The sequence below is a fragment of the Macrotis lagotis genome, chromosome 4 (assembly GCF_037893015.1).
Source record: "Macrotis lagotis isolate mMagLag1 chromosome 4, bilby.v1.9.chrom.fasta, whole genome shotgun sequence".
NCBI classification, from domain to species: Eukaryota; Metazoa; Chordata; class Mammalia; order Peramelemorphia; family Peramelidae; genus Macrotis; species Macrotis lagotis.
Genome location: NC_133661.1, coordinates 181,306,462 through 181,319,402, shown reverse-complemented (window position 1 = coordinate 181,319,402; position 12,941 = coordinate 181,306,462). Strand labels below are relative to the sequence as shown.

General features: G+C 43.1%; 1 protein-coding gene across 3 annotated transcripts; it reads left to right on the top strand.

The window, feature by feature from the left end:
* The first annotated feature begins 77 nt into the window (after positions 1-77).
* IRF9 (interferon regulatory factor 9) lies at positions 78-8,672 on the top strand. Of its 3 annotated transcripts, none has more exons than XM_074234812.1 (9): positions 78-285; positions 1,149-1,342; positions 1,650-1,833; positions 2,149-2,333; positions 2,450-2,537; positions 2,791-2,862; positions 5,456-5,815; positions 6,271-6,386; positions 6,489-8,660. In XM_074234812.1, the coding sequence occupies exons 2-9, from the start codon at positions 1,163-1,165 to the stop codon at positions 6,534-6,536; spliced, it is 1,233 nt and encodes a 410-aa protein (XP_074090913.1). In that variant the 5' UTR covers positions 78-285; positions 1,149-1,162; the 3' UTR covers positions 6,537-8,660. The 3 variants fall into 3 exon arrangements, with proteins under 3 accessions (XP_074090913.1, XP_074090912.1, XP_074090911.1); XM_074234810.1 differs by lacking the exon at positions 78-285 and adding an exon at positions 437-637 and having other exon boundaries at positions 6,489-8,662; XM_074234811.1 differs by lacking the exon at positions 2,791-2,862 and having other exon boundaries at positions 199-285; positions 6,489-8,672.
* Positions 8,673-12,941: the final 4,269 nt, after the last annotated feature.

Below are 12,941 nucleotides of genomic sequence, written 5' to 3'. Positions count from 1 at the left end.
GGGGGCCGGGCTCCGTGGCACCGGCCCCGCCCCGGCCCGGCCTGGCCTGGCCCCGCCCCCACGGCCCGGCCCGGCCCTTTCCCCAGGTCGCTGCTCCCCCTGGTGGCGGCTGCGCGCCCCGCGGCTCCGGCCCATGTGATTTCCTGGAAAAGGCGGTGCCGGAGGGAAGCGAAACCGGGAGCTGTAGGAGGGGAGGAGAGCGGGGAGGAGGGAGCGGCCGAGCCGAGCCCAGCCGCCTGCCCGCCCGGCCCGCCATTCGGACCCAGCCTCTGCCCGCCCGCACAGGTAAGGGCGCGCCGCGGGGTCCCGGGGATCCCCGAGGAAGGGGCAGAGAAAGTTCCAGAGGCGGGACGGAGCCCCCGGCCCGCAGGGCCCGCGCGTAGCCCCGCCCCGCCCCTCCCCCCCCCCTCCCCGCAGCCAGGTCCTGGGCAGCTGAGGGTCCGGCCCAGGGGGCAGCGCAGAGCTAGAGCAGGGAGGGATCCCCAAGCCCGGACAACAGCGTCGCTTTACAAATGGAGAAACTGAGGCCTGGGGAGAGGAAGAGACTCAGCCAAGGTCTCAGGGGAGGCAGGAGTTGAACCCCGACCCTCCCGGTCCAGAGCCAGGCTTCTTCACACTGCCAAGTCAGTCCCTTCAGGTCAGAAATGTGATTCAAGAGAAGAAACATTATTTGATTCTTCTTGCTTATGAATAGTGACACAAACAGGCCCCGACTCGGGTGTAGGTGCTGGATTTTGTCCCAGGAGGATTATCTAGTTTGGAACTATGGTGATTTCTGTGATGAGGCTTGTGTTCAGAGGCTTCAGCAGAGGTTTATAGGATGAAAAGAAGTTGCTGGGCATGAGGAGAGGGCTGGCAGAGACGGGCTGGATGGCACCGTAGGGTAGTGGATCTGAGTGCTCAGCGTGGACTTGGGATTTGGGGTCCAGTTCAGATCTTGCGATTGCCTCACCCAAGGCCAGTCACCCAACCTCTCTTGCTCTTTGTTCACCTGTAAAGTAGGGATAATAAAACTCAAGACTGTGGTTGCATGTTGTACATTATAGCACCGTGCAAACACGAATTATGAATGTCTGTTGTTGTTGCTGTGGCTGTTGTTTCCTATTGTCTTTCCTGAATTCTCATCTTCTTTCTGATGATGCTTTCAGCTGGTCTCTTCAGGATGGCATCAGGGCGGGTTAGAAGTACTCGAAAACTTCGGAACTGGGTTCTGGAGCAGGTGGAAAGTGAGAAGTTCCCAGGAGTGTGTTGGGATGATGCAGACAAAACCATGTTCCGCATCCCCTGGAAACATGCAGGCAAGCAGGATTTCAGAGAAGAACAAGATGCCGCCTTCTTTAAGGTACAAGAACCTGCAGGCCCCTTTCCAAGTCCCTCACAATTGAGGGTGCTGAACTGGTCATGGAGACCTTCCTTTCCAAAGATCTGAAAGAGCCAGCTTGGTCTTTTCCTGAAGAATTGGGAGACAGTCTTTTTCTGAGTGTTAAGGACTCTTAATTCACTCTCTTTCAGACCACAGTGGGGTGGAGAATTCTGAGTATTTCCATATTACCTATATTCCATTTAAGGGGGTGAATTTCTGTTAAGTTGTTAAATGCATTAAAAAAAGGAGGACCTCAGTGATTACGCCCCTTCCTTCCCTTCTTCAGGCCTGGGCCATATTCAAAGGGAAATATCGAGAAGGAGACCAAGCAGACCCTGCAACCTGGAAGACCCGCCTTCGGTGTGCCCTCAACAAGAGCCCTGAGTTTGAGGAGGTCCCAGAGCGGGGCCACATGGAGGGGCCTGAGCCCTACAAAGTCTACCGACTCCTGCCTTCTGGCTACCTTCCTGGTGACTACTGCTCCCCACCCCCATGCTCCCTAGTCCCCATCTTTGGAAGTGTAGGTAGGAGGCAGGTGGGGAATCTGAGTCTTCCTTCCCTAGGGCATAGCCTTCCTTTAATATGAGTTATTTTTACAGTGCTCAGGTTGACAAAGTACTGTACTCCCTGTGAGATGAGTAACACAGATATCCTCCTACTCACCTTCTGGAGGAGGAAACTGAAACCTGGAGAGGTGTGAAGGGTCCGGCTCAGGGTCACACGGCAGAAGAGCCCAGGCTTCTGACACTAGGACTACCTTTCATCTTCTCTGTCTCCCTTCGCAGATCCAGCCTCAACCCCAACTCTAGGCTCTGATTCCTCGGGTGCTTCCCCAGCTTCACAAGGTACCCAGAAATTTCAGTCAAAGAGAAGCCACAATCTATCATCTTTGAGGGAAGAAGATAATATAGAGAATAAACGGAGTCGTATGCCCAGCCTGCCCTCATTGCAGAACCCCCCTGTAATCACAGTGAGTTCCAAAGGAAGGGGGATTAAGGAAGGATGTGAGCTTGGCAGCCCAGATTTAAAGCATGGGTTTTCCAGAAGGGAGTATTCATTACTGATGGAACTATTCTTTGACTTCAGGTACCAAGTAAAGGCTCCAATAGCATCTTTCAGCACATGGATGATTCTGGTATCGGGAGCAACAGCAACAGCCCTGAACCCAATGAAGGTAGTTCCCCTGCCCCATGCTTCCTTCTAACCAAGGCAAATCTTCTGCATCCATACCACCTTGAACTTCCTGATCTCATCTGGTATGATGTGTGGACTTTAGTTAACCTCTCTTGGTCTCTGTTCTCATCTGTTGAATGAGGGTGCTGGATTATAGGATCTCTAAATCTCCTTCCTCCTCTAAATCTTGATCCCATCATCCTATTGAAATTCCATTTAGCCCTTGTATTGATTCTTTCCCTTCTCTTACACAGCTCCTGATTCTGATGATGTTGCTTTACAAGATGATCTAGAAATCCTTAAGTTTCCTTCCCTTTCTGATGCAGGTAAACAGACTCTAGACCCCAGGGACTTTCCCTTCCGTGATTCATCCCTAGTCTCCTATTTTTGATTTGTGTTGTTACAGCCCCCACACATTCTACCATTTAACCTTTAACCAAGTGATTCCCTGGGGGGGGGGGGGGGTTAGTTTGAGGTTTCTGAGAAAGATCTTCTGCTCTCTTAAATAATTTCTCAGTGGATGAACTTGTCAAGGGAGGGAGTGTAGAGAGAAAGCTGAAAAGCCTCTTGAGAAATATTAAGGGATCTGAAAGAAATAATCAACACAGTCAGCTAGCATTTATTAACTGATGTGCCAGATATTGTTAAGCCCCAGGGGGACACAAAAAAAGGCAAAAACAGTCCCTGCTCTCAAGAAGCTTACAATCTCCCATGGGAGACAACCAATAACTATGTACAAACAAGATATATACAGGATATACTGGGTGTAGTCTCAGAGGAAAGTTGCTAAGAATATGGAGGATGGGGAAAGGTATCTTGTAGAAGTCGGAACAGCTGAGACTTGAAAAAATCCAGGTAATCCAAAAAGGGGAGAGGCAGAAGGAGAAGTTCCTGGCAGGGAGAATAAGCAATGAAAATACATGAAGTTTGGATATGGAGTAGCTTCTGCAAGGAATAGTAAGGAGACCAGGGACACTAGATTGGAGAGTCATAAGACATAAAGAGACTAGAATGATTATAAGGGTTTATGAAGAATTAAGAAGGACTTTAAAAACTGAACAGAAGATTTTAAATTTAATCTTGGAGATAAGTAGTCACTAGAGTTTTATTGAAAAGGAGGAGAACATGGTCAAATCTGCCCTTGAGGAATATCAATTTGACAGTTAAGTGAGGAGAGATTGGAGACAAGGAGACCAACCATCATTGTCTGGACATGAGGTCTTGGGGAAGGGCAGTGGCATAGGAAAGAAGGGGTATATGAGATGGTTGTGAAAGTAAAATTGACAGGACTTGGCTACCGATAAGCTAGGAGCGTGACATCTAGGTTGTGATCCTGGTGACTGGGAGGGTGGTGGTACCCTTTGCAGGAATAAGTAAGTTAGAAAGACAAGAGGGTTTTAGAGAAAAGCTAATGAGTTCAGTTTGGGATATGTTGACTTGAAGGTGTCCATAGGATGTCCAGTTTGAATTGTTGGAGGTTATGGCATTGGAAGCAGTTGGAGATGGGAGGCTGGAAGTTGAGAGAGGTTAAGCCTGGACAGTTAGTTCTGAAAGTCATCTGCATAGAGAGGATAATTGAATCCATGGGAGCTGATGAGGTCACCAAGTGAAATAATATAGAGGGAGAAGAGAAGAGGTCTTAGCACAGTCCTTGAAGGACACAGCCAGGTATGACCTGGATGAAGACCAAATGAAGGAAATGGGGGGTAGGAATCAGAAGAACCAGAAGAGATCAATATATTAAATAGAAGAGAATGATCCACAGTATCAAAGACTGCCAGGATTCCAAGAACAACTATTCTGACCAAGGCATGAAGGATGGACTGGAGGAGAGGCAGAGGCAAGGAAACCTGTTAGGAGGCTTCTACAGTAGTTTGTATGGGTGGTGATAAGGTATAGCAGTTAGAATAAGGAGCAGGGGACAGATGTGAGAATGGCAGTAGAGACAGAGTCAATAGGTCAGTCAATGACTGGATATGGAAGCTGAGGGGGAGAGAGAAGGGAAAAAAAATAATGCTAATGTTCAGTGGTTTTTGCATTTCAGCATTATGTTTTCAAGTCTCTCCCTCCACAAACTGATATACCCTGCTTTTCCAGCCTTATTAAATCTTTCTCTTTCTTGTAATTCATTTTCTGACCAAAAGGGAATGCTCTGCCCCATAACCTCCCAACTTTCTTCTAGATCTGAAATGTTCTATATCCTGTCCCACCCCTTGACTTTACACCCCTCACCCCCTTTATCTGCTGACTTCCTGCTCCTCCATTAAAACCCAGTTCAAATATCATCTCCTCAAGGAAGTCTTTCTTTTTCCCTTGGTAGGTAAAAGACTTTCCTTCCCCTTCTGACCACAAAACATTTGTTTTGCATCTTTCTAATACACTTTTGCAGTATATCTATATGAATTGGTGTCTTATTCCCCTAAAAGACTGGTGGGGGGGCAGCTAGGTGGTGCAGTAGATAGGGTACCGGCCCTGGAGTCAGGAGGACCTGAGTTCACATCTGGCCTCAGACACTTAATAATTACCTAGCTGTGTGGCCTTGGGCAAGCCACTTAACCCCATTGCCTTGCAAAACCTAAAAAAATTAAAATAAAAATAAAAGACTAGGAGGGCAAGGCATATGTCCCAGCTAAACTAGGACAGCTAAACTGTTTCTTTTGCATAGTGTCCAGTGCAGGATTATGTCCATGGTAGGTGTTTGAGGATAGCTGCGTACTTTTCAACCTTAAGATGCTATAAAATTGTGAGGATATTATTATTTTCTAAGTGTTTCTTGAATGAACAATCAAATTCCTAAACCTCTCTGGACTTCCTTACCTATAAAATGAGAGGGTTAGATTAGACTGCCTTTTAAAATTTTAGCTTCCTAAGATTCCATCTCTAGGGTACTGTATCTTTTTTTTCCCTCCCTCTCTCCAGATTATTCCATTTTGCTCACCTTCCACTACAGTGGGCATTTTGTTGGAGAGACTAAAGTGGATGGCCCTGACTGCCGACTTGTAGCCAAGTCTTCAGCATTCCAGAGTAACATGAAGCAGGTGATGCTACCTTCTGCCAGTGTACTATCAGAACCATCTCTGCAGGTATCCACAGAGCACCTCCTGAACCTCTTTGACCGTGGCATCTTGGTCGCTAGCAATGCCCGAGGTCTCTTCGTGCAGCGCCTCTGTACCATCCCCATTTCCTGGACTGGGCCCTGCACCCCATCTGGGCCTGGACCTCATCTGCTACAGGATAAAATATGCGTGGAGGTCTTTAGTCCTGCCAAATTCTTCCAAGGTGAGGAGTGCTCCACTCCAAGCCAGCCTTCATCCTACAGCTCCTGACCCCCACCCCCTCATCTTGGGAAGGCTCTGATTTTTAGAATCCTGCTGCCAGGCCTGTGGCAATTCTAGCTCTACTTTCACAAGTTTCTGGGCCTGTGGTTCCTGCCATCCTGAGACCCTTCTCTCCCCAGCTTGTCCCCAAGTCTAAACACCATTCCTGTGAGATCTTCGGTTGGTTGGGCTATAAGGCATGGTTACCAGGGGATCATATTGCCTCTTATGCTATGTGTTTTCCTTCCTTTGATTCCTGCCTATCCCTTCCTTTTCTCTTTACATTGTTTCTGATTTTCTCTCCTTTTTCTCCGTCTCCTTAATTTTTCTCTTTCCATCACTTCACTCCCCTTCCATCCCCTGTCCTCACTATCTTTCTCTCCATTGCTTCCTCTGACAAATTTCTTTCTCTCTTAGACCTAGCCCAATACCACAAGGGCCTGGCCCCACCCCCTGAGTTCCAGGTGACCCTACATTTTCTGGAGGAGCACTGTGGAGCTGGATATACTCATAAGAATCTCATCACAGTCCAGGTAGAATCTTGCTCTGGGATGGGGTAGATTCTGGCATGAGGAGAAATTCTTCCAGATTGAATAAAGGTTTGATTTATTGATGTCTGCTTTTTCCTGGTACAGATGGAACAGGCTTTTGCCCGACACCTGCTGAAAACTGGACTTGTCTAAGTGAAAAATGGTCCATTTCCTTGACAACTCTTACACTGGTCTTCTTTCTTTCCTTTCCTTTGTGGAGTATGCCTTTCCCATTGATGTTGGTGCCTTCTATGAATTATATCAGCATGCTTGGCTAACTGCTAAGGGAGATCCCTGGGAAATCCCAGCAACTCAAACTCAAGAGTGCCCTTCAATTCCATATCTTAAAAATAACTTTAGAGTCACAGTCTAAGGTTTTGAATAAAGTTTTGTTGGAAATGAAATTATCTGACTTATGGGGAGGAGACTGATATATCAGGGAAAAGCAGGTATGGTCAATGGAGAGTCAGGAAGCATCTAATCATTTTAATCAGGGTTTCTTAGTCTGAAATCCATGGAAGATAAATAACATGTTGGAAGGAGGCTACAATTAAAAACAAATATATACATACATTTTATATAAATATATATATGCATATAAATATATTCTGTGAGATGTGGAGTTTGAACAAAGTTCAAGGACTAGTCCCTTTAATTAAAAAAAACCAGATATCTTATTGTCTGATCTTATTACCTCTTAGACTTCTTGTCTCTTCTTTAAGGATATGATTTCTCTCTCATCACACCCAATTTGGATCAAGGTACAACATGGAAACAGAGTAAAGATTGACAGATTGCTTTCTTTGGGGTATGGGGGGAGGGAAGTAAGATAGGGGAGAAAATTGTAAAACTCAAATAATATCTTTAATAAAAATAAATTTAAAAAATAAATATACAAAGATATCCATAAACATACAAATCTATACACATATATGCTCATACACATATATGTAAGACCATACTAGGCTTATTTCCATTTGTCATCTGTTTCTCTAAGGGTACATAGCATCTTCCTTAATAAGTTCAGGTCTTTCTATTTTTTTTTTTTTTTAGGTTTTTGCAAGGCAAATGGGGTTAAATGGCTTGCCCAAGGCCAGACAGCTAGGTAATTATTAAGTGTCTGAGGCCAGATTTGAACCCAGGTACTCCTGACTCCGGGGCCAGGGCTTTATCCACTGTGCCACCTAGCTGCCCCATATGTATGTTTTTCTAAATCAATCATCTCATCATTTCCATCTATGCCACAGCAATATTCCATCCCAATCATATTCTATCTGAGAAATTGTTCCCCCATTTTTTACATTTCTTCTATTCTTGGCTGCATAGTTTTTATTTATATAAGAAAAATTTTTTTTGGTTTTTTTTTTTTTTTTTTTTTAGTTTTTGTAAGGCAATGGGGTTAAGTGGCTTGCCTAAGGCCACACAGCTAGGTAATTATTAAGTGCCTGAGGCCGGATTTGAACTCAGGTACTCCTGACTCCAGGACCGGTGTTCTATCCATTGAGCCACCTAGCTGCCCCTATACAAGAAAATTTTAATTTAAAATAATCAAAATTATCCATTTTACATTTCAACATGCTCTCATAATATAGTTTAATGTCTAGTACTATAGGGTTCTGCTTCATTTACATCTTTTTTTTCCCTCTGGTTTCTTTGAAGTTCCTAAATGTTTTGTTTTTCCAAATGAGCTTCATTATTATTTTTTATGACTCAGATCATTTTTAGCCAATTTTGTAATTTGAGATGGCATTTACAAAAATAGGTGTTAGATAAAATTATCTTTTTAAAACCATATTGGGGGGTGGCTAGGTGGCGCAGTGGATAAAACAACGGCCCTGGAGTCAGGAGTACCTGGGTTCAAATCCGGTCTCAGACACTTAGTAATTACCTAGCTGTGTGGCCTTGGGCAAGCCACTTTAATCCCATTGCCTTACAAAAAAAATCATACTGGTTTTACCTACCCATGAACAACAAACATATTGTTTAGAACTAATTTTATTTGTATAAAAATGTTTTATATTTATGTTCATATAATTTCTCTGTGACAGGTATATTCTCAGATATTTTATACTGTTATTTTAAATATTCTAAAACAATATTGAATAATATGGCTAAACATAATGTAGTTTCTCTATTCTCCTCTAACTTTAACTCCTGACTCCAGGGCCGGTGCTTTATCCACTACGCCACCTAGCCACCCTTACCCCCTGTTTTTTTATAGAATAAATTCTACCCCTGATCTTTATTTTATGTTTTTGTGTAGCTCTCATTTATAAAGCATTTCCTGAAAGTTTTATTGAATTCAAATTTTTTATCTGCTATCAGTTTCCATTATATGGGTAAATTCATCCCATTCTAAGCTATAATTACCTGTATATTTTCTTTCTATTTTTCCTATCTTTCTCATCCTGTTCCTAACCCTATTCCACTCTCACTTCCCTGCTTCACTTCTACGCATTATCTTTCCCTCCTATTCCTTAATCTACTCACTCCTACAAAAATCCATTCTTGTCTTCTTCCCCCACTCTTTCCCTTTACCCTCTTGTTTCTTTCTAAATTTAGATTTCATACCCTTCTAGATATGTTATTTCCTCTTTAACCCATTCCCGATGAGAATAAGGTTTCAGCACTAGCCACTCTCTCTGCCTATTAGCTTCTATATCAGTTTTTCCTTTTTTGCCTCATTTGCCTTATCTTTCCCCTACACATTTTTTTAGACTCACTCCATCATCATACACATTCTTCCCAAACCTTTCTTTCATATTACCCAAACAAAAATGACAGTCATAAAAGAACTGTTAATATTTTTACATATGAGAAGTAAACAATTTGACTTTATTGGATCCCTTATAATTGATCCTTATTGTTTACTTCATTTCTCCTGGATATTGTATGTCCAATTTTCCCTTGAATTCTGTTGTTTTTGTTGCAAATACCTACAAGTTTCAGTTCATCAAATGTCCCCCCACCCTTTTCAGTATTCTACTTCACTTTACTGGGTAAATTGCCCTTGTTTGTAACCCTGGTTCTTTAGCTCTATGAAGTATATCATTTTAAAAACTAGTCCTTTAATGTAGTAGCTGCTAGGTCTTGTGTAATCTTTATTGTAGCTCCATGATATTTAAATTTTTTTTCTCTTATTGCTTCTCACATTTTCTCCTAAACCTGGGAACTTTGCCATTACAAAAAGGGATTGCTCTTATTTTAAAAAAAATTTTTTCCTAGATCTCTCTTATTTGATTTTTAAAGTCCTTTCTAAGTTCTTCCAAGAAATCTTTTTGTTCTTGGGACATCTGACATTTCTCATTGCAAAAAGGGTGGCTTTTTTAGCTCCATTATATTCCTTTGAATATGAACCCAGAACCTTTCAATCCCCATAGTAGCTATCTAGGGTTGTAGTCTTTCTCCTTTGCTTATTTTTATTTATTTATTTTAGTAGCTATTCATGTGATCAAGTTCTAATCCTCAAGTATGGTGGATAATATCCCAAACTTCAGGTCTTTCCTTACTATTATTTTATTATGTCTGTCTTGGGACTCAGCCTTGGACTCTCTCCACTTATAAGCTATGACTATGGTTTCCTGGTCATGCTGTCCAGCAAATGATCTTGCTCCTTGTGGTCTCTCAAACTACAACTATACTCTCTTTTCTGAAAGGAACCAAGAACTCTACCATCTTGCTAGTGCCTAGACTGTGTCTGTGTGTGACCTCATCATCAGTTGCAGCCCAGCCCTGGACAGATCTGGTCAGCACAGCTGTGTTTGGCATCCTTCAGCAATAAAAAGTCCTTCAACCTTCTGCTCAGAAGTCAGACCCCCCCACACACACATATAGTTTGTGAGATGAAAATTTCTAAGGTTGAGACTGCTTCTCTACCCAGCTGCCCCCAGTCCCCCAACTTCGGCAGAGCTGGCCAGGAGGTGTTTGAACTTCACTTCTAGCTGAACCTCTGTCCCTGGTGGTCAGATCTTTCCTGGAGTCTTCTTAGGAACACAACTACTTTACCCTGACTTACTGCTACTCTGCATTCCTGAATCAGTATCAGTCTTCTGTGAAGGAAATTTGGAGAGCCAAAAGTTTTCTGACCTATTCTACCACCTTCCCAGAATCCTCTCCTGTTAATCATATTTCAATAGAAGTGAGTTCCTTTATAATCTTATGTAATTTATATTATGCATTTAAAAACATTCAGAGTGAGTCAGTGAATAGAGTACCAGTCTTGCAGTCAGGAGGACCTGAATTCAAATTTGACCTCAGACACTTAATACTAGCTATATGACCTTGAGCAGTCACTTAGTTAACTTACAAACACAACCCCCCAAAAAACAAACAACATTCAGAGAAAGGCCCCCGAAGCTTCAATGGACTACCAAAAGAGTCTGTAACACATTCAAAAAAATTAAGAATCCTTGATTTAAAGTTTTGTCTATGGGGACAAGAGAACTTGGGTTCTCTTACAGGTCAAACTTTCCCCTCACTCCAATCACATCTCATATATTTCTATATTCACAGAGGTCCTTGGGACTGGCCATATATTATATAATATATATATATCACAGTTCCATACAGTCCATTAAAGACCAAAGTGGAAAGGTAATCTACCCAGGAAGGTGGGCCAGGCAATTTCTAGAAGCAAAAATTCTGTATTCCGTAAAAGGCAGTTAGTCAATAAACATTTAAATTCCTATTGTGTACTAAAATTGCTAGGGTTAAAAAAATGGTAAGAGATAGGTAGTTTCTGCTCTAAAGAAACAATCTAATGGAGAAGTCAGTATGCAAACAGCTGGGTATAAAGAGTATACATATATAATATAGCTAGATATATAGATGCACATATATAATACACACACATATATGTTTATATATAGGAAAATGATAAATTGGACATAATCAGTAGAGAAAAGAGTTAGAATTAAGGAGAATCAAGAAAGCCTTCCTGATGAAGGGCTTTTAGCTGCAGAACAGGGAAAGAATTCTAGTCATGACAGCCAATGAAAATGCCCAAGTCAATAGATAAAGTACCATGTGCAAAGAATAATTAATAATAAGAAAACCAGTGTCCCTGGATCACAGAATATCTAGGAGGGTATGATATGTAAGAAGACAGGAAAGGTAGGAAGGGTTTTCAGTATCAAACAGGATTTTATATTTGAATTTGGAGGTGATAAGGGGCCATTGGAATTTACTAGGAGATGGAGAGGAGTGACATGGCCGTAACTGCATTTTAGGAAGGAAGCTGAATGTGGGCTGAATTGGAGTGGGTCAGGAAGACCAACCAGCAGCAGACTATTAGACAATAGTCCATGTCTACTACACCGGAGTTCTAAGGACCTGCACCAGGATGATGGCACTGATCCAGGAGGGAAGGAAAGAGATGTCACTATTATCAACAGGCTTTGGGTAAGAGTGAGGAGTCAAGGAAGACACCTAGATTTTGAGCCTGGGTGACTGGGAAGGTGGTAGTTTTTCAAGGGTAATTAAGTTAGGAAGCAGGGAGCATCTGGAGGAAAAGATAATGAGTTCAGTGTGGGATGTTGAGCAGAACATCCAGTTCAAGATATCCAATAAGCAGGTGGAGATGTAAGACTGGAGGTCCCAAGGTAGGTTAAGGCTGGAGATCAAATAAAAAAGATGGGTTACCAACAAAGGGATGTAGAAACTTATGCCCTTCCTTCCTTTGCGTTGAACATCACATATTGTCAGAGCTGGCTGTCTTATTTGGCAGTAATGCTGAACAACTTTTTTGTCTTTTATTCTTTGTTACAAGGGATGGCGTTCTATGAAGGGAGGATATTTGGAAATAAAAGTGATGTAGAGATAAGAAATCATTTAAAAATTTTAAGAGGGGAGAAGAAAATGATGAGATGCTCAAGTGTTGAGGAGGCATAAATGATAGATAACTCACTTGTTCCCTTGGTATCTTCTTTATGTCAAGAAAATCTGACGAAGGCACCCAGCATATGGGGTGAACTCTGGGACAAAAATCACGGAAGGACATGAGCACAGGAAACAGTCAAAGACAGGATTTGATCTACATCATTGGAGGGAATGCCCATAAGGGTGCGATCACAGATTCACCGGAATATGAGGGGTAGAGAAAGACATTACATAAATTGACTTTCACATGGGAGGAGAGGGTTACCATTCTGTGTTGGTTTTCTGATTTTTTTAAATTTCTTTTTTCGCGGGGTAATGCGGTTAAGTGGCTTGCCCAAGGTGGGCTGGATTTGGACCCAGGTCCTTCTGACTCCAGGGCTGGGGCTCCACCCACTCTGCCTGGGCCGCTGACCTGCATCTCCAGTAGCTTCTTAGCTCATTCCTCCCTCAGACTAGACGTTACTTTGTTTCTTTTCTGCATCACCTTCAGAAAGTCATCCACGGCTCCAAGGCCCCCAAAGGGTCAGGATGGATTGCGGCTGGGACGGATAGGGGCCCCCCACCCCGACCCCGTCCCCTGGGGACTGTATGCATGATGCAAGATTCTCCAGGGGCCCGTCTCAAGCCGGGCAACTTTGCGGGGCCTGGGCTCTTAATTGTCAAGCTCTCGAGCGGCCCCCA